General features: G+C 40.3%; 1 protein-coding gene across 4 annotated transcripts in view; it reads left to right on the forward strand.

Moving 5' to 3' along the window:
- The window catches only part of nup93 (nucleoporin 93), a 163,248-nt gene extending 143,458 nt beyond the window's left edge, over window positions 1-19,790 (forward strand). For all 4 annotated transcript variants that reach the window (XM_073069825.1, XM_073069826.1, XM_073069828.1 and 1 more), the window contains 6 exons: window positions 1,239-1,355; window positions 2,727-2,845; window positions 5,901-6,018; window positions 16,708-16,791; window positions 18,310-18,438; window positions 19,498-19,790. In XM_073069825.1, the coding sequence (XP_072925926.1) occupies window positions 1,239-1,355; window positions 2,727-2,845; window positions 5,901-6,018; window positions 16,708-16,791; window positions 18,310-18,438; window positions 19,498-19,608 (678 nt within the window). In that variant the 3' untranslated portion in view covers window positions 19,609-19,790. The remainder of the gene's footprint in view (window positions 1-1,238; window positions 1,356-2,726; window positions 2,846-5,900; window positions 6,019-16,707; window positions 16,792-18,309; window positions 18,439-19,497) is intronic.
- The last annotated feature ends 2,464 nt before the right edge of the window (window positions 19,791-22,254 follow it).

The raw sequence follows: 22,254 nt of genomic DNA on the forward strand, positions 1-22,254 counted from the left end.
TGTCATGTGTCTCACTGGCAGAATAGACTAACTTGTCACAGCCGTTGGGGGGGGTGCTCACACCACCCACAAACTTGCCCAGTTGTTTACCCATGCCTGCACAAGCTGATCACACCACCATACAGTGCTGCTGCCGTCTCTTCAGTGAGAATGAGAGAGACGAATGCGAGAAAGTTGACATGGCTTAGAGCGGCTGTGGCCTCAAATGGCACTAATACAGTAGAGGCATAAAATTGCAGAATTTACTTTTTTTTTTATTAAAAATAGAAATTAGGTAATGCTTTGATCGAAACTAATGACTGTAAAGCTAATTGAGTAGTAAGCTCTACCTCCAATTTCTGGAGCTAAACTAATCTGTTTAACCAGCTATAGATTTATGACATGTAATCAATAAAGTTTACAAGAGGTAAATGAATATTTTCACTTTTTTTCAGTAGAATATTGTAGCACCAAGTGATCACTAAGAGAGAACATAGCTCACTGTTCTTCAATATGTACACTCAGTGGCCACTTTATTAGGTATAGGGGTGGAACCCGGTGTGGCCTTCTGTTGCTGTAGACCATCCACTTCAATGTTGTGCATTGAGAAATGCTCTTCCGCACACCACTGTCGTAGCACATGGTTATTTGACTTGCTGTTGCTTTCCTGTCAGTTTGAACCAGTCTGGTCGTTCTCCTCTAACCTCTCATTAACAAGGTGTTTTCCCCACAAAACTGCCGCTCACTGGATGTTTTGTTGTTTTTGGCACCATTCTGTGTAAACTCTAGGGACTGTTATGCGTGCAAATCCTAGGAGATCAGCAATTCCTGAGAGACTCAAACCACCCCGTCTAGCATTAACAATCATTCCACAGTCAAAGTCACTTAGACTGCCTTTCTTCCCCATTCTGATGTTTAGTCTGAACAACAACTGAACCCCTTGGCCGTGTCTACATGCTTTTATGCATTCAGTTGCTGCCACATGATTGTCTAATTAGATATTTGTATTAATGAGCAGGTGTACCTAATAAAGTGGCCACTGAGTATATATAAACACTATTCTCAGAGTGCACTGTGTGGTGCACTTCCCACAATATTTTCATTTCCCATATTAGCTATTTGGTTGCCATTCATTATCAGTTTTGTAATAAATTGTTACTTAGAATGCCATAGAAAATTTCACTGAAGGTTTGTAAGTATACAATGCAAATAAGATGTTTATCCCATTTATTTGACTAAAACTATTCTTTTCTGACCAGCCTGGCATAATTGACAAGTTTTCTGAAAACACCAAAGCTGTAATAAATAAGGTGGCATTAGTAGCTGAAAGTAAGGGCTTGTTTGAAGAGGCTGTAAAGCTCTATGATCTGGCCAAGGTAAGCAACCAACTATTAAGCATCATCTTGTGGACGTGGATTAACACTTTCTTCCAAACTATGTTTAAGTTATGGATTTATGGAATGGTAGAGATTTTATTAACTTCATTAAAATTATTTTGATAATTTTTTAACTAAATACTGTATAAAACTTACAAATGGAATTTACTGAGCAACACCTAACTTTAATGGGCGTGACAACCTAGCTTTACCATCTCAGGTTTAAGGCCTGAATAAAAACCGACCTGCATGGTTAATGCATGAACCCGAACTTTAGAGTAGCATGAATAATGATGAAAGAGCTTTTCACTCATTTGAATTGGTAAATATGCTCACTTATTAGACTGCTTGAGTGTCTTTTGCCAAGAAAGTTTTTAAAATGTTAACAAAGAATGGAAGCGCTAGCTATTATTTCAGGCTTTGGTTACTAAAGTGAAGACTTTGCAGTTAGCTCTATATGTCTGCTGAAGGCCTTTGTGACCTGACATAAATTAAACAATGTTTTACATTTGGTATAGTGGGGCCAATAGACAGTGGTGTCATTATTATAACACAGCCTCTGGAGGTTCAGTACAGGGTATCGATAGATGGGGGATCTCTACTTTGTGCTTCGCCACATACCCAGTTCCCAATCTTGCACCTGCTATTCTGCTGATGTAACAGGCTAAATCCTCCCTCTAGTGAACAGAATCATTGCAATTCACTTCTGATCCATCTCCTGGCTCGTGTCATGGTGAGATTGAAATGAACTTGTTCACTCACCATTCTTCTCCCTTCTCTTTTCTCACATCACAAAAGTGCAAGGATGGAGATCACTGAGGACACCAAGCAAGTGGAGTGGGGGGGGGGGCGGAGAGAGGAATCTCGAAAATCAGTATTCTGAATTATTCCCACTCAGCCACTTGGGTCATGGAGTCACATTAGCTATCAGTGCATGTCCAGACTCTGAAGAGGAACCATTTCTGTATGTTGACCACACCGTAGAGCCATGAGGAGAATTTTCATGACACTGAATTGAAGATTAGCAGGAGGCTGTTGCTGGAACATCCATTTTTCTGTTGACTTTAAAGGAAAATTATTTCTGCAGCTGTTCAGAAATCTTCCTGTTGTCTGAAACTCTAGAACAAGTTTTAACATTTGCAAATTTTTAGGTATAGAATGTTAAGATTGCAAGATTTGTTCCATATCTTCACAGTATTGTGAATAGTCAAAAGGAAGATTTTTGTTATTATCCCCAAATATCATGATACTTGTCAACTGTAGCTGATATTTTTTTTAGGGCCAGGTGTGGTTGCTTGTATATGTGGATTTTTAGTATGTAGAAATTCAAATAATCTGTAGACTAATACTTTAGTGGCATTCTTTTTGCAGAAACCAGATAAGGTCTTGGAATTGATGAACAAATTATTGAGTCCTGTGATACCACAAATCAGTGCACCACAGTCTAACAAAGAGCGACTGAAAAACATGGCACTTTCTATAGCTGAGAGGTATGAACTGCAGGTCCTGCTTTATTTTTTGTCTTTACCTTTCCTCATGATTAAGATAAATGGAAACAGCTACATTTTATCTATTTATTCATGCATTGTGTATATTCTTTGTTATCTTGCAAATGCCTTGCTTGTTCTTTTTAAAGATTAGAACTGAGCTTTATTTGTCATGTACATTGAAATATTAAAGCATACAGTGAAATGTGTCATTTGCATCGAATCAAATTAGTGAGGATTGTGCTGGAATTCTTGAGGTTTAATCATTTTGAGCAGCTTGTAAACATTACACGAACTTGCTAATAATCGATATTTTTATAAAATAGACCTGAAATTTAGTGCAAGTAATCAGTAAAACGCATTAGATGTTTGTGCTGGCTTGGAGGTTAGCTGGTGATTCTGACTTCTCAAATAATACAATAAATTTCCTGCTTTTAATTGACTGGTTTTCAAATAATTCACACTAGTAACACTGAGGATGAGAGAGTAATAGCATATGCTATTTATGAGTCACTGTTTATGCTGGAAATCTGAAACAAAAACCAAAAATGATACCAACAACCTGTGTCTATAGCATCTGGAAAGAGAATCAGTTAACCTTTCAGATTGCCGATATTTTGTCAGAACTGCAAAAGAATGGAAAAAAGAATAGTTTTATCTTACAGAAGTTTGAGAAGGCATGAAGGGGGCAAAGTGAATCTCTGATGAGGGATGGAGACCAAGGATCCCATGGGGATAAGCTGTTAGTGATGTCATCTGGCGGGTAGGTCTGATATTAAGGGCAGTGAGAGAATACAAACTAAGCGGCATAAAGACTGCTAAATGCCCAATTGCCCAAGCATGTTAAGGAAGAGAAATAACCTGAGGCAGTATTACAAATGGATGAGCCATAGTAGAAATGGCTACTTAAATTCTGATAGAAAAATACCTGTTGAATTTACTATATCTGGTCTCAAAGGCTGCAGCATGCCTAGACAGAAGATGAGGTACTGTGCCTCTAGCTTGCACTCAAAATGGCAGAATGAGAATGGCAGTGAAATGGAGATTTCACCCAGGCAACAAAGCTTGGAACACCTACTGCAGACTGAATGCAGGTTTCTCCAATGATGGGGTGTTACATTGTGACTACTAAACAGTGCATTAGAGTGAAAAAAATGCACGTGAATCATGTCTTCAGCTGGATGGCAGGAAGGGGAAAAGGAAAAGAGCAGGTATTGCATTTCCTGCACTTGCATGGGGAAGTACCATGAGAAGGGGAATGGTTGATGGAGATAGAAGAGAGTCCCAGTGAACAAAATGGTCCCTTCTGAATGTTGAAAGGAAGATGTGTACTGGGTCAGAATCTTATTGCTGATGAAGGAAATTGTGAGGGGTGATTAAATAAAGAAAAACTGTTGGGTGAAAAGCAGTGGTGCCTATCCTAGCCCTTTCTGGGATAAAGAGGGCTCAAGAGCAGAGGTGTGTCAAATAGATGAGATTGAGTCAGTAGTTCTGTCAATCATGGTCAAGGGGAAGCAGTGATTTGGGAAAAAGGATGACATCTTAACGGTGTAGAATGTCTTGTGATTGGAGCAGATGTAAAGGAGATGGCTGCTTTGGAGGGGGAGGAAGGCAGGGTGAAGAAATAGAATAGAGACCTTATGAGAGGTAAGGCAGGAAGAGGTGTTACCAGATAGCTTGATAGTCACTACTTGTAGTGTATGTTTGTGCAAAACTCTCTCTGAGATTAAGGACAGGTAAGGAAGGGAGGAGTCAGAATCAGTTTTAATTTCGCTGGCATATGTTGTGAAATTTGTTGCTTTGCAGCAGCAGTATATTGCAATACATAATAACAAAAAGATCCTGAGGTAGTGTTCATGGATTCATTGTCTATTAATTGGCGGAAAGAAAGAAGTTGTTTCTGAAACATTGAGTGTGTGTCTTCAGGTTCATGTATCTCCTCCTTGGTGGTAGCAATGAGAAAAGGGATGGGGATCCTTAATGATGGATGCTGCCTTTTTCAGGCATCACCTTGTAAAGGGGACCTGGATGCTGGGGAGGCTACTGCCCATGACGGCTAAATTTACAACTTCCTACAACTTTTTCTGACCTTGTGCAGTGGCATCTCTGCACCAGATGAAATGCTTTCCACAGTACATCTGCAGAAATTTGCAAGTTAGATGGGCCATGTGCAATTGAACATGGGTTGGGAATCGGCAGGAAAGGCAATGATAATTGTCGAGCTCTGCATGAGTGCAAGTGGCAATGTTGGTACAGAGGTTGATGTACCAGAGAAAGAGATAAGGGACAAAGCCTCAGTAGGACTGAAACAAAGCGTTCCGTTTATCCCATAGAAACGTAGGTCCAGATTGGCCCTTACACATTTCCATGTTACACTTTGGATCTGGAGAACATGAGTGGAGCTGAAGGAATTGTTGAATGATTGAATGAGGAGAACTGATTGGGTTTCTGTTCAAGGAAGAAGCAGTGACCCTCAGACATTTACTGGTGTGGGAGGGAGGTATGAAGATGAGTTTTTTCATGCTGAGTGCAGTTAGTGATGGGGGAAGAAATCTGCTGTGGGTGGAACAAATTGTTGGTGAGACAACTGGAATCTGTGAACTGGAGCGAACTCATCATGTACAAGAGTGACAGGACATTTTCGAAGGGTGGCAAGTAAAGCGTACTCTTTTAAGATGAATAAGGTTCTGTTTAAAAACATTGTCCTCATCTCCCAAGGTTCCTTAGAGATGAAAAGAGCTTCCAAATCAAAAGGAGGTATTAGAAAAGGCAATGGCAACTTTAAAATAGGTCTCCCAAAAACCCTAAAGAAGGGTATGGAATCTGAGTGACTAAAGGACAGATGTTCTGAGCAGGTGGCCAAATTCTGAGAAAGGAGAAGGTTGGACTGATGAAGTGGTAATAAACTTGGAAATTAATGAAATGAGGGGGCAAGGACTTGGATTTAAGCAAGGATTTGAAGAAGCATTGGTAACACAGTTATCCATGAACTAAAGAAATCCACGTCACTCTGGTTTGGATACTATTTCTGTTGGATATCTTTTGTCTTTTGTGATAGATATCGCAATCAAGGAGTTGCTGCTGCCAAGTCAGTTGACAGCACTTTCTACCTTCTGCTGGACCTGATTACCTTCTTCGATGAGTACCATTCTGGCAACATTGACAGAGCAATTGATGTGAGTTACTTAAACTTTCATTTCATTAAAAGGTGATATATTTTATTTCCCTGCATTGTCGTATTCCTTCCAGAAACAAATCTCAAGACTGTTCATGCTCAAGACAGATCCATGTACTCTTGTGGTTGTGTTGAACTCTGATATTTAATCCAAGGCTCTTTTAGAATTCTGAAACAAGGCCCAAAACTTGCTTCATGATCATTTTATTAAGAGTTGATAGAACAAAAAGAAGAGGAACAAAACGGTTCCTACTTCAAGAGAGAAAAACTGAAGCCAATATAAAATAGCTGTTTTTATACTACTGAGATGAGGAAAATTCCATTCAAATTTATAGATAAGAGACAACTAATTACAAAGTACTCATTCAATTTACTCCAGTACCAAGTTAACCAATGACTTGAATAAATCCAATCAAAAAAAAAAAATCCCATCCATTACATTAATGTATTTTAGCTGCTGGTTTAAAAATATGATCAGCCAGATTAGTTAAATGTTCAGATTATTTGGTATGTACATACAGCACACCTTGCTTATAACTGTACATGTAACCCCCCCCCCCCCCCCAAAACTGCTAAGAGACGATCTAATGCCATGTCTGTTGTCACTTTTCTCAATTTAGCAGTGTCATTGCTTACCCTTTCTTAGGTGGCAGCAACATTTTTAATCTCTCGTATCCTCTTTTGCAGCACCATAAATTGATGCAAAATGACCTCCTTTATTTCTAGACTCAGATAGGTAAAGGTAAGGTGTATGCATCATTGCAGGAAAAATACATGCTATATTACAAGATTGTAACCAATTACTTGGCAGAGAGGTGTAGACTCCATTTCCACATACAAAGTACATATTGTTCCATGAACTTTGACCATTTCTTATTATTTGACAGGAGTCTTGTTGAATTGTAATATTTTCTGACCGTTAATGAATGTTCCAGTCACTATTCCATTTAGGACAATTTAGAGTGCAATTACATAAACTATGCTCTGCTTACTGGTATGGTGCCGTTTGAACCCATTGAAAGGTCCATTTTATTACACAAAATATACAGTTAGACGAGAAGCTTGACTGGACTGCCAACACAGATGCCTTGTGCAGGAAGGCACAGAGTCGAATGTACTTCCTAAGAAGGTTGGCGTCATTCAATGTCTGTAGTGAGATGCTGAAGATGTTCTATAGGTCATTTGTGGAGAGCGCCCTTTTCTTTGTGGTGGCGTGTTGGGGAGGAAGCATTAAGAAGAGGGACGCCTCACGTCTTAATAAGCTGGTAAGGAAGGCGGGCTCTGTCGTGGGCAAAGTACTGGAGAGTTTAACATCGGTAGCTGAGCGAAGGGCGCTGAGTAGGCTACGGTCAATTATGGATAACTCTGAACATCCTCTACATAGCACCATCCAGAGACAGAGAAGCAGTTTCAGCGACAGGTTACTATCGATGCAATGCTCCTCAGACAGGATGAAGAGGTCAATACTCCCCAATGCCATTAGGCTTTACAATTCTACCGCCAGGACTTAAGAACTTTTTAAAAGCTATTATTAATGCTTTTTGAGACGGTGATTTAGATGCATATCATATTTTTTTACTGAGTTAAGTATTGTATGTAATTAGTTTTGCTACAACAAGTGTATGGGACATTGGAAAAAAAAGTTGAATTTCCCCATGGGGATGAATAAAGTATCTATCTATCTATCTATCTATCTATCTATCTATCTATCTATGCAGAATCTCTGAGATTTGTCTTCTCCAGATCGCCATAAAATACAGAAAGCCATACTAGTTGAAAGAAAGGCATCAATTCCCACACCTCCCGCCCCCCCCCCCCCCCCCACCGGCATGAAAAGAAAAGTAAACAAAGACGCGCAAACCCCAACTCCCCCCCCCCCCAATGTTTCACTCACATAAAAACTAAGAGAGCGCCCAACTCCCAGCCTGCCAATCAGCAACGAGAAAGAAAGGGCGAGAACATGAAAGAAACATAGAACTGAGAGGTCCAATCCATAAATCTCAGAACTTCAGTAACATCTCCGAGGGAAGTGACTCAAGCCAGTAACCTTCCAAGAGCTGCTTGTTCTCCTCCGCATTTGCCTTGATGCTTCAGTCTTCCTCAGCACTGTAATTGGTGAGAAATGTAGTTGACCGTAGCCCCATGTCTCTGAGCCTCTCCTCGTGGTAGTTTGTACTCGCATTTCTTTCCTGAAGTTTTCTCAGCGACAGCAGAGTGCTAGCTCACTCGATCAAACTACTGACTGTAAATCACAGGCTCCAGGAGTGTCAAAGACAAAGTTAAGGTAAAAAGAATAAGTGGAAGACATAGAAAAACTGGAATGATTGACAACTTGGAAGATGTCGTCCAAGGAATCATTCACCAGAGCCATCTTGACTGAAAGAAAGTAGCTTTCATAATGAACACATGAGAAAATTTAATAGATTTGACATGAACATTAGATGTGGATATAGAAATATCCCAGGACAAGACATCAATAGAATCAGATGTGGTATTCCCTAAATCATGTTGATTATTATTATGTAAATGTTCCAGTTTAAGAAGCTATGTGGGGGGAATGATCATTGTATATTTAGGTCTCCCTTGGGAATAATGAATCGTAGGCATAGTATGAACACTACCATTGCTGGATTATGATAATGAACTTAAGAAAGAGGACACATGCTTGTTCTGAATCTGCAGGAATGTTTAGCATTGGTGAATATTTTGAACTGTATGTCCTGATACACCCAACAGCTAAAATCATTAACAGCATCTGCAAGTTCATGTGATGCTCACAAGTATACATTGAGTCATCTCAACTGCACATTGTGAGTGGAGAAAATTGGCAAAAATATAACAACTAATAATAGAATAAATTTCATAATGCGCACTAGTTGTTGATTTGCTTGAAGTCTTCCGGCTGCACAGTGCTTGTGGTCCTCACTGGCTGCCACTGTAGCACGCCTGCAGTAGTTGGTGTGCATCCACTTAGTTTTACCTTCTACTTTCACTGCCAAGTCGGTAATTAACAGCACTCAATAAGGACCTTCCCATCCAGCTCACAGTTTCTTCATCAGGGCGTGTCCCCCTTTTGTTGGAGCATTCCAAGCGGCAGAAACCTTGTTGAGAAACAGACTACAACTTGACTAAATCTCACACAATTGTTAACTAAACTGTCTTCCATGTTGTGTGTATCAGCCTCTCTGAGATCAAGGGCTCCCAGCAATAACACAAAACATTCTGTTACCACTTTGAATGCTCTTAGGATAATTTTCCTGTTTGGGGTTGCTTTGGTGCTAATCAAGACCATTGGAAAAGCTGTAGACCGTGGTGCGCCTTTCTCATGATACTTGATCGTTGTCTGATGGTTCTATTCATTTGTTCAACGTCGCCTGTTGTCTCTGGGTGATGTGGACAATGGAAAGCCTGTTCAGTGTTCATCAGTTGACGAGCACTCCCAGTGAAATGTGTTCCTTAGTCTGAGTCGATGTGACATGGCAATCCCCATCTAGGAATGTAGTCTTTGATCAAGACTTTTTGCTGTGTGTGTGGCAATGTCTACCTTTACTGGAATAGTTTCTACCCATCTCGAAAACTTGTGAGACTGAGTATCCTTGACACTTTGGTAAAGAAATCTTGTCCACTTGCAGATGTAAAAATGGACCAAATGGGGCAGGAGCACTTAATAGCTTCTCTGCTGATCCAGGATTTGTTTTCTGGCATGTCATACATATTTAAAACATTTGTCAAGCTTATGTCCCGAACTTTAGATTCCACCACCATTGGAAGAATCTGTCGGTCTTTATTGTGCTCCATTGTGTCCTCGGGAGAGTATTTGCTGTGGCAGATAAGGAAGCAATGTACAGTAGTTGGGATAACCAGTCTATAACTAGTGCCATATCTCTATACTCCATCACTGTTTAATGTCCAACTTTTCTCCATCCAGAACCACTTTTCCTGGTTAGAGCATTCCAAGCATTTTATATGCTCATCTGTGGTACAGTTTTCATAATTCCATTTGTCAGGGGTTCACTGTATATGTTCTTGGTATTTTTTCTATCTCAATTTTTTTTGGTCTTAGTTGCAATTTCATCCCCTAAATACATCTTCACAGCTTTCCATTGTAGTCTTTTTGGAGTAACTTTTACATTTTAACGTGGCAACTTCTGACAGTAGAAGTATAACATCCATAAGTTCTTGTACTAGTTGACCATTCTTATTTGGGCTTCCTACAGCTGTAAGAAATTCTTTGTTTCCATAAGTTTCCAAATTTACATCAAGAATCAGAGTGGATATTAGCTGGTAACACGAGTGAATCTGCAGATGCTGGAAATAAATAAAAACACAAAATGCTGGCAGAACTCAGCAGGCCAGACAGCATCTATGGGGAGAAGATAGTGACGACGTTTCGGGCCGAAACCCTTCATCAGGAGTGAAGTAACATGGGATGGTCGAGGGGGGATAAGAAGTGGGGGAGGGATGGAGTAGAGAGCTGGGAAGTGATAGGCTGGAGGGAAATAGGCTAGGGGGAAGGTGGAGAATTATGGGAAATAAAAGAGAAAGAAAGGTAGGGCTGGGGGGAGATTATAGTGAGGGGGGAAAAAAGAGAAAGAGAACCAGACTAAAATAATAGATAGGGATGGGGTAAGGGGGGGCAGGGGTATCAACGGAGGTCTATGAGATGGATGTTCATGCCGGCAGGTAGGAGGCTACCTAGGCGGGAGATAAGATATTGCTCCATCGACCTGCGTGTGGCCTCATCTTGAGGGTAGAGGAGGCCATGGACAGACATGTTGGGGTGGGAGTGGTCTGTGGAATTGAAGTGTGCGGCCACAGGGAGATCCCGCCACTGCTGGAGGACCGAGCGCCGGTGTTCAGCGAAACGGTCTCCCAGTCTGCGGTGGGTCTCCCCAATGTATAAATGGCCACATCGGGAGCACCGGATACAGTATATCACCCCAGTTGACTCGCAGGTGAAGTGGTGCCTCACCTGAAAGGACTGTCCGGGGCCTAGGAAGGTGGTGAGGGAAGAAGTGTGGGGGCAGGTGTAGCACTTCTTCTGTTTGAAGGGATGAGTGCCTGGAGGGAGGTCGGTGGGGAGGGATGGGGGGGATGAATGGACAAGGGAGTCGCGTAGCGAGCGATCCCTGCGGTAAGCCGAGAGTGGGGGGAGGGGAAGATGTGGCTGGTGGTGGGATCACGTAGGAGGTGGCGGAAGTTACGGAGGATTATACGTTGGATCTGTAGGCTGGTAGGGTGATAGGTGAGGACCAGGGGGACTCTATCCCTGGTGGGCTGGCAGGGGGATGGGGTGAGGGCAGAGGTGCGTGAACTACGGGAGACGCGATGGAGGGCAGAGTTGATAGTGGACGAAGGGAAGCCCCTTTAAAAACTTTCTTTCTATTCCTCCTCCCACCCTGTCTCCTGCAAAAATGCTATCCCTTTCTCTCAATTCCTCCGCCTCTGCCACATCTGCTCTCAGGATGAGGCCTTTCATTCTTGGACAAAGGAGATGTCTTCCTTTTTTAAAGAAAGGAGCTTATGTCACCTTTAAAGTTTGAAAAGCTTTCAGCTGTTCTTCAGTAAGAGTCACAGGTCATCTAAGCAATTGCTATCCTGCAGCATAGCATCCTTCAGGGAGTGAGCAATAGTTGATGGACCTGCCACTAGCTTGTCAATACGTTGATTGGAACTGGTTTCATCTTCAGTCCTGTGTGTCTTCACTCCCTTGTCTTTATTGGAGCAAGCTCTGACATAGCTGTCAATCTTATTATTTCATCTTTGTCATCCTCACTTGAATTGCTAGGGGCCATTGCACAGTCCATTTCATGGCCATCCTGTAATTCCTCGGCGTTCTGATGGTGTCACTGTATACAGAGACTGTTCAATGTGAGCTGCAGTTCCTCGGGCAGACTTTCACTAGCAGGATTGCCCACTTGAAATTCAAGTCAAGTCAAGTCACTTTTTATTGTCATTTCGACCATAACTACTGGTACACAGTACAAATGAGACAATGTTTTTCAAGACCATGGTGCTACATGAAGCAGTACAAAAACTACATTGAACTACGTGAAAACAACACAGAAAGAAAGAAACTACACTAGTCTACAGACCTACCCAGGACTGCATAAAGTGCACAAAACAGTGCAGGCATTACAATAAATAATAAACAAGACAATAGGCACAGTAGAGCGCAGTAAGTTGGTGTCAGTCCAGCCTCTGGGTATTGAGTCTGATAGCTTGGGGGAAGAAACTGTTACATAGTCTGGTCATGAGAGCCCGAATGCACCGGTGCCTTTTCCCAGACGGCAGGAGGGAGAAGAGTTTGTATGAGGGGTGCGTGGGGTCCTTCATGATGCTGTTTACCTTGTGGATGCAGCGTGTGGTGTAAATGTCCGTGATGGCGGGAAGAGAGACCCTGATGATCTTCTCAGCTGACCTCACTATCCGCTGCAGGGTCTTGCGATCCGAGATGGTGCAATTTCCAAACCAGGCAGTGATGCAGCTGCTCAGGATGCTCTCAATACAACCCCTGTAGAATGTGATGAGGATTCAGGGAGGGAGATGGACTTTCCTCATCCTTCGCAGAAAGTAGAGATGCTGCTGGGCTTTCTTTGCTATGGAGCTGGTGTTGAGGGACCAGGTGAGGTTCTCCACCAGTGAACACCAAGAAATTTGGTGCTCTTACCGATCTCTACCGAGGAGCCGTTGATGTTCGGCAGAGAGTGGTTGCTCCGTGCTCTCCTGAAGTCAACAACCATCTCTTTGTTCACGTTCAGAGACAGGTTGTTGGCTTTGCACCAGTCTGTTAGCCGCTGCGCCTCCTCTCTGTAAGCTGATTCGTCGTTCTTGCTGATGAGACCCACCATGGTTGTGTCATCGGCGAACTTGATGTGGTTCGAGCTGTGGGTCAGCAGAGTGAACAGCAGTGGACTGAGCACACAGCCCGTTGTCTGTTGAGCGGTTGGGACGGTATGCAAACTGCAGGGGATCCAGTGAAGGGGGCAGCAGGGTCTTGATGTGCCTCGTGATGAGCCTCTCAAAATACTTCATGATAATGGATGTGAGTGCAACGAGATGGTAGTCATTGAGGCACTGAAGAATTCTTTGGCACGGGGATGATGGTGGCAGCCTTGAAGCATGTTGGAATGGTGGCGCTGCTCAGGAAGATGTTGAAGATGTCAGTGAGAACATCTGCTAGCTGGTCAGTACATCCTCTGAGCACTGTACCAGGGATGTTGTCTGATCCAGCAGCCTTCCATGGGTTGACCCTGCACAGGGTTCTACTCACATCGGCCACGGTGAGACACAGCACCTGGTCATTTGGAGGAGGGGTGGACTTCCTCGCTGCTATGCTCTTTATTTTTAGATTGTTTGTTTGTTTGTAATCCCCAAATAATGCACTTTGATTGAATTACTGTGTTGTTCTTCCATTCATTCACTTAATACAAAGATTCGCTCATTAGGCTTTTTAATGTCTCTATCATGCTGCTTTGTAGTTTATCATAAGTTTCGCGTTTCTTTCAATGAGTAAAAGAATTTACATGTCCCGTTAACTCTTTCGATTGCTCACATGTTCAATCAAACAGACCACATAGTCTTATATTTAAAACAGTAGCAAGCATCGCCTGGATCTTAATGAATTTAATATTATTGGTATTTTTTTTACTGGTCTTTTTTTAAAATTAATTTTATCAAACTCAAATGTTTCATTTAGGTAAGAGCTCAATCTCTAAGTTATCTATTCACACGCAACTGGACATTCTGTTGGTTTTGTGACTTTGGCCAGTGTTTTGATTCGATTTTAATTCATGCGTACATTTTATTACTTAGTTCGTGCTCTCGAAATTTAACAAGTTGTCCTGCAACCCAAATTCAATTATTTTCCCTGTGCTCTGCTAACTTGCATGCATTTAAGCTTTTTTTATGCACTCCACTGACTTGTACTCATTTCATTTGTTTTTTATCCATGCTCCACTGCTTTGTGTATTTGATTAGTGCTCTACCAGCCTACATGTGGCTCCACTGGCTTACATTTTTTATTTAAACAGGTCGTTTTTTAAATTGCAACATAGCAGTTCCTCACTCCTAGCTTTCATCTGATATCCGGAGCCTGAACTGTCCTCTGAGATGAATTGGAACACAAGAGGACATTCTTACCCCTTTTGTTGTGCGCTGAAAGTTCCACTTTGTCTGGATGATTCCTCCAAGTCTGATTCCTGACAACTGGATTCTGATGTTTTTGTTTCAAGGTTTATTTAGAAGTCAGGTGCAAGGCATAAAACTTGTTGTTTCAAGATTGTTTTACTACGAGTTGATAGAACAATGAGAACAGGAACAGAACATTTGACAGGGGTCTACAACTTAAAGACAGAGAAACTAAAGATGGCACCTAGCATGGAATACACAAAAGGCTGGAGGAACTCAGCAGGTCAGGCAACATCTGGGGAAAAGAGTAAACAGTGGATGTTTCAGGCCAACACCCTTCATCAGGACTGGATAAAAAAAATGAGAAGTCAGAGTAAGAAGATGGGGGGAGGGCAGGAAGAAATACGAGGTGATAGGTTAGACGGGGAGTGGGAGAGGGGTGAAGTAAACAGCTAGGTAGTTGATAGGGGGAAAAAGATAAAAGGCTGGAGAAGGGGGAATCTGATAGAAGACAGAAGGCCATGGAAGAAAGGGAATGGGGAGGAGCACCAGAGCCCAGCAAAAACAGCTATTTTTATACTACAAAGATATAAATTTCATTCAAATTTATAGGTAAGAGTCAATTAATTAGCAAGGACTCATCTGAAGCATGTAGTACCATATTAGTCAAGGGGAAAATACTTACAGGCTTCCCCTACTATCTGAAAGTAGAGCGTTCCTATGAAACCTTTAGAGAGCCGAAATGGCATAAAGCGAAGAAGCAATTCATTAACTTATATGGGAAAATTTTTTGAGCGTTCCCAGACCAAAAAAATAACCTACCAAATCATACCAAATAGCACATAAACCTAAAATAACACCTAAGCCTAAAATAACACCAAAACTTAAAATATAGTAAAAGCAGGAATTATATGATAAATACAGCCTATATAAAGTAGAAATAATGTATGTACAGTGTAGTTTCAGGAAAATTTAGCCAAAACCGATTTGTAGAAAAAAAATGAGCACGTACACGAATGCACACACACCTGCCTGTGCAAGGCTTCATGGTCATGGTAGTCTTTCTCGGGGTAAACACAAGTTTAAAGCGGGCGCCTTTTTCATAAAAGCAAAAATCCTCTTCAGATTTCTTTCGGTTAGTGAAAACAGGTACTAATGTAGGTCTTTCGTAAAAACAAAGTGGCATAAAGCGGGGGGGCACCTGCATTCACTTAATGCAGAATTAAAAAAATTCCCGAGTTTTCCAGAATTATAACTTGTATTGTCACTGGAGGCATATTAAACTAGAATAAAATATGAACAGATAATTGTTAAACTGCAAAGAAAGTATCAACTTAAACAGTCTAATCCAACAAGTGGATGCGAGATCATCCACTTTGGAAGGAATAATAGAAGAGCAGATTATTATTTAAATGGTGAAAGATTGCAGCATGCTTTTGTGCAGAGAGACTTGGGAGTGCTTGCTCATGATTCACAAACAGCTGGCTTGCAGGTACAACAGATTATTAAGAAGGTAAACGGAATGTTGGCCTTCATTGCTGGAGGGATTGAATTCAAGAGCAGGGAGGTCATGCCGTAACTATACAGGGTACTGGTGAGGCCACACCTGGAGTAATGTGTGCAGTTCTGGTCTCCATACTTGAGGAAGGATATACTGGCTTTGGTGGCAGTGCAGAGGAGGTTCACCAGGTTGATTCCGGGAATGAAGGGTTTAACCTATGAGGAGAGATTGAGTCATCTAGGATTATACTCTCGAGTTCAGAAGAATGAGAGGGGATCTTATAGAAACTTACAAAATTTTGAAAGGGACAGATCAGTTAGAAGTAGAAAAGTTGTTTCCATTGGTAGGTGAGACTAGAACTTGGGGACATTGCCTCAAGATTCAGGGGAGAAGATTTAGGATGGAGATGAGGAGAAACTGTTTTTCCCAGAGAGTGGTGAATCATTGGAATTCTCTGCCCAGGGAAGCAGTTGAGGCTTCCTCACTAAATATATTTAAGAAACAGTTAGATAGGTTTTTACATAGTAAGGGAATTAAGGGTTATGGGGAAAAGGCAGGTACATAGGGCTGAGTTTATGATCTTATCGAATGGCGAGGCAGGCTCGATGGGCCAGATGGCCTACTCCTGCTCCTATTTCTTATGTTCTAACAGTTAAGAAGTAGTTGAGGCAACAATAACCTTCTCCTCCCCACATGGATTGCAATCTGTGTTAAGGAATTTAACTTTGCATTTGAACATATTTGTTTTGTATAATAACAAGAACACTGTGCCATCTTTGTTTCATCTTTTACTGTACAGTAACCATGATCTCATTAAGGTCATTTATCAATCCACTGAATAACAGAACAGACTTGAGGAAGGAAATAGCCTTATCATTGCTTGTGTTCCTTACTCACATGCGGTATCACTGATATGCTAGGTCTACTCGCTCACTATTTCTTAATTCAGTGTCCTATAGTGTGGACCTTCCTCAAGGTTTCTCAGCTAAAAATACATGATCATATTGTATATGATTTTTACAATGCTCTCCCTAACCCCTGTTACGTTTTGCTGTTTAGATCATGGACAAACTGAAACTTGTGCCTCTCAGTCAAGAAAGTGTTGAGGAGAGAGTGACAGCTTTCAAAAATTTCAGTGATGAGGTAAGAAGCTTTAGCAGTGATTCTTTACTGTCATTTATTCTTTTGTGTACCCTCTTCAGTCATGTAAAGTTTCAGCCTGTCACTGTACTGAAGCATTTGAATAAAACCAGAGACTGAATTTCAGGACTAGTCTGAATGCCATTTGATAAGATGCAAAGATCTCTTTGCCAATGTAATTTGGACTGGTTTTGGATACACAGACTCTGGGTCAATATCCCAATCTCTTCACATAAGTAAAATGATGAATGATCAATATACTATCTTCCTGACACAAATAGTTTGGTTCAGATTATTGTCACTTACTCCAGGGTGCAATGAATTTCCTTGTTCACGTGAAGAAATAGAATAAATACAACAAAGAGCACAAAACAACAGAATAATGCTAAGTATAGTAGTGAAACTGAAGTCATGCAGAAGAAATGCTGAAATGTCCACAATGGAAGAGAGAGATTTAATGGTTCGACAAAATTTCAGTACCACCGGGAAGTGGGTGTGAAAGGTAATTGCTGCAGAAGTTTGATGGCAGTGGAGAAGAAGCTATTATGTCTGTACTTTCAAGCTCCTGCATTGTGTAGTAAGTAGGAGAGAGGAAGGGAATAGCCAGGGTGGGCTGTGTCGCTACTGCAGCTTGACATTGCGAAACTAGGTTTGTGATCCTATTCCTGCATTTTGTCTCATCATTTTTATTGATCCAGCCTAGAAAAAAAAATGATCTGAATGTTACAAGTATATCTTTGCAAACCTTGTATTCACTTCACTACCTCTTTACCCTAATTATATGTTGTAACCAGAAATGTACATTGTACTTTAAATGTGATCTGATTAAGGTTCAATTAAAAATTTAGCCTAACTTCTCTAGTTATTTTCAATTACTCCTTCTGGAATCAAAATCATAAACTACCTTTGCAGATCAGACTGCACCTGAAACTAATGCCTATGAATCTGTTTATACTACAAAATCCTGCAAATCTACCCCATTTAGAGTTTTATTCCTAATATATCTTATTACCAATAACCGAAACTCCTGATGAAAATTAATTTGCTAATTCAGTGGCCGTTCTGCATTTATTTTTGGAATTTTTTGCGGTCCTTATGGGCTACTATTCTTCACCTAAAGACATGTCTCTTTCTATTGGTTACAAAGGTTAAATAATCATTCCAACCTGCAATATTTTATGTCTTCAAAACACATGCCAGGGAAGGTGTAATATATTCTTCAAAAAGGCTTTGTGTTGCTAGCTGTCACCAGCAGTTCTAAAGGAAGTCTGCAGTCATTCTACACAAATATGGCACTTGCACTGATAATCAGGGATTTGCTGAAAGACTCAATGACCCAAATCTGACATGACCACAGGTTCCTAATTAAAACTGGTCATTAAGATGCAACGGTATTAAAGACTTCTTTTTAAAAACAATTTTCATTGTTACTTCTGTTATGGAAACAGCAGCTAATTTACAAACTTTGTTGATGATTCAGTAACTATTGGCAATACTAATGAACAGTTCTTCTTTGTACAGATTCGACACAACCTGTCTGAAGTACTGCTTGCCACCATGAATATTCTGTTTACCCAGTATAAGAGACTGAAGGGTACAAGCCCAGCCACACCTGCAAGACCTCAGCGCATGATGGAGGACAGAGACACGGTAAGAATGTATTACTTTTTTCCCTTCAGGGACCATTTAGAAATGCTGAACCTGTTATTCTGCATCTACAACTATCCAAAAAGCTAAGTATTGTAATAGAAACAGCTGAAGTTTTAGGGATTTATAAGATTTATGCAGTTTACACTTTAAGCCGAATAAGCAAGGAGGAAGTGAAATTGTAGTAGCAAGACATGAAAATGGAGCTGAGAATACAAGGAAAGATTTAAAAGAATTAAAAAAATGTAATATATTAGCACCTAATTTGTCTAATATCCTGTATAAATTTTATGCTCAAGGACAGCTTAGGTTACTTAAGTTGCTGTTAAAAGTATACTTGAATGGTCCCCTGGTATGATAAAATTGACTCGTAATTTCATAGTCTACTTTATGTCTTGCATCGACCTGCACTGTACAGTACTTTCTCTGTAACAGTAACGTTTTATTCTGCAGTGTGATAACCTTTTACCTTGTGCTGCATCAATGCACTGTTGTCATGAATTGATCTGTATGAGCGGCAAGTTTTTAAATTGTACCTTGATACATGTGACAGTAAACAAATTAACCAATTTAAAATTTTTAATTTAAACACAAAGCCACAAGAAATGAATACTGTTTGCATTTCATGTGTGGAATTTTGATAGGTGTTAGATTCATTTACTTATAAAAGTTCACATGCTGGTGACGCTAGCAGTAATATTTACTCAGACTTTTTATTAAAGTTTGGTATTCCTGCTCTTTTCTCAAATTCATTAATACTTCCTTGGTACAGGAAGAGGAGTCTGTTTCATTTTTAAGCCTCCTTTGGTCTTTAGTAGTAAGTTCAAGATTCTAGTACCTTTATATTGCAAAGCATATCTGATCAGTCCATTTCTCCATTCTGGTAGTCATATGGATCAGATAATATTTGTAGATTATACATCCTTTTAATTAATTTAATTATTAGTGTATACTGCATTGTTCTGTTCAAAGGTTTATCCAATATATCAGCTGCTTGTTTCAATTGGAATTGCCTTTGCATCATATTTCTTTAAAATATTTTGTTACACCTTTCCTTTACAGCAACTCAGACGCCAGGCACGCGCCTTAATAACGTTTGCTGGAATGATACCATACAGGATGGCTGGTGACACAAATGCACGTCTGGTGCAGATGGAGGTCCTCATGAACTGACAGAGTTGAAAGACTTCACATTGGAACATTAAACCAATGGTTTAATAGATCTTTACTTTTGGAGTTGACTTTATATTTTTTCAAATTGGAAGTATTATTTTTCTTTAAAATTTTAATTTTTACTTTTTGGAAACCCTTGCCCTTGTTTAGTTAAATCTCCAGCTTTAAAATAAATGGAAAAATCGCAAACTTGTTATCACAGATGATGTTTGTTTTATTTGCACCCTTACACTATAAGTTGCTCTTGTATTTGTTTGAGAAAAATAATTATTTTATACTTTTCTCTGAATGAATGTGTAAGCAAATGTCTATTGCTATAGCTGTCTGCATGGTTTCTTTGTTCCTGGTTGTTTCAAGACCTAGTTGTAAGAAAAGAATTGAGTACTTTCTGCGACAAGTTCAATCACAGTAATGTAAATAGAAATTGTAATTCATTTTAAAGAATTGCATACAGCTACCAAGTTGTATCTCTAAAAAAAAATTCCTTCCCTTATGCTATAAGTACTTGAATCAATATCTGTCAATCATCAAAATGTGTTGACTGAAGTTGGTCACTCCAGTTCTAGTTGATGTTTCTGTTGAAGCTCCTTTTATAAGTTGCTTGTTCAATTCCATGGCTATCAGGTAAAGTTACAGATATTTGTCCAACCATATTTTCACTTGTAGACCATTTTACTATTTGACTTGTAAAATGCCGGTGTATTGTTCTTTTTGGAAATCGTTCTACACATAGAGCCATTCAACTTACTGTACCTGACCCAACTACCCGTAAAATCTGTCCATTTTCCAAGTATGTATCCAATTTGCTTTTTGTACGTTATTGTTGAATTCCTTCCACCACCCTGTTCAGCCAGGTATTCCAGACAATTACAACTCACTGCACAAAATGGTTTCTTATCTCCCCTCTCTTTCAAGAAGAAAATGGCTGAATTTTTTGCTTTCATGCAAGTTGCACAATAGTAGTCAACAAAGCTTGGCCATTTGATCTCCCTCAGTTCCTGTGATCCAGATGAGATCCTGCTGGGATTGCAGGTAATCCACCATCCATCTGTGACACAAAAAACAATGATTAGGAGTTAAATCAAACAGAGAGTGAGCATTTATGTGAAATGAACATTTCCTTTGATGGTGAAGTTAAATATTTAAAAAACCTTTCTGCTCCATTTCCCCTCTCTAACCTCTCGGCTCTTTTGAGGTGAATGAACAAATGAATTTAACTTGGTTTTATAGCTACTGCAGTGAGGTACGCAAGAACGCTGGACAGGCTGATGTGCTGCCATTAATCTGAGGTCGGTATTGGTGCAGCAGCTGGTGTTGTGAATCAGGCCGGCAAAAAGCAACTGCTACAATCCGGCTATTTCACAACACCAGGGTTGCATGATACCACTGTCTTCACTGCAAGACCTGCTTTGAAAATGTTCTTGTATTACTTGACGCTGAGGTAAGTGATAATAGCTTTACCCTTCTAAATTAATTATACTTTAATTCCTTTTATTAAAAAAAGGAGAACGGCATTTACATTTGTAAGGCAACACCAAGTGCTCCAGCTGTACAGAGGCATCAGACACACTTTGAACATCGTTGTTCACCTCCATTCAATTAAAGAAAAGTATCAAGCAGAGGCCAAATGTTTCGCTACACACAAATGAAAAATGCAAGAGCTTGTTTTAAAGGAGCGTTTGTTGGCTTCCTTTCGGTCTTTTTGGAAAGGGGCAAGAGCAAATGAACAAGGGTGCCACAGTAGCGTAGGGGTTAGCACGATGTTATTACAGCTTGAGACATCAGAGTTTGGAGTTCAGTTCCAGCACTATCTGTAAGGAGTTTGTATGTTCTGTGACTTTGTTCCATTGGTCAGTCTTCCTCCCACCGTCCAAAGAAATACAAGTTAGTGAGTTAATTGGTCATTTTAAATTGTGTGTTTAGGCTACAGTTAAGTTGGTGGGTTGCTAGGCAATGTGGCTCAGTGGGCTTGAAAAGCCTGTCTACACTGTACCTCTAAATAAAATATTTAAAAATTTAAAAAATCGGGAACGAACAGGTCTAATCAGTTATAGTGTAATGGTAAATGGAGAATAACAGTAGTAGTGCTATGAAGATTGATAGCAAAAATCTGCAAAGTTGACGGAATAGAGAATCTTTGGATTAATTATGTGACTAATTAATTGTGTTTATTTGCCATTCTATTAGTTGCCCGTTTCTGTCTACTCCATTTTCCCCTACCCAACACATCGCCAATGAAAATGGAACATTCCTTTCAATGAAAAATTATTCTAATTCTCTGCATTTATATAGATCAATAGTTCCATTTAATATCAGAGGATGTATACAATATACAACCTGAAATTCTTGTTCTTTGCAGACATCCAGGAAAACAGAAGTGTTCCCCAAATAATGAGTAACAGTAAAAACATTAGATCCCCAAAGCCCCCCCCCATGCACAAGCAACAGCCTTCTCCCTCCCCCACAATCTAGCAGTAAAATGCATCATCACCTTTTACCCAACAAGCAAGCAATAGCAAAGCCCCAAGAAAGACCGTGATCTGCAGTGTAACAAAAGCTAATCATTCACTTGACAATTCAACATACTACAGGCTCTCATACTCTCACATCAAGAGGGGAGACCAAACCCTGCTGATTTGTGGTGTT

Source organism: Hemitrygon akajei, chromosome 17, assembly GCF_048418815.1.
Source record: "Hemitrygon akajei chromosome 17, sHemAka1.3, whole genome shotgun sequence".
Classification (NCBI taxonomy): domain Eukaryota; kingdom Metazoa; phylum Chordata; class Chondrichthyes; order Myliobatiformes; family Dasyatidae; genus Hemitrygon; species Hemitrygon akajei.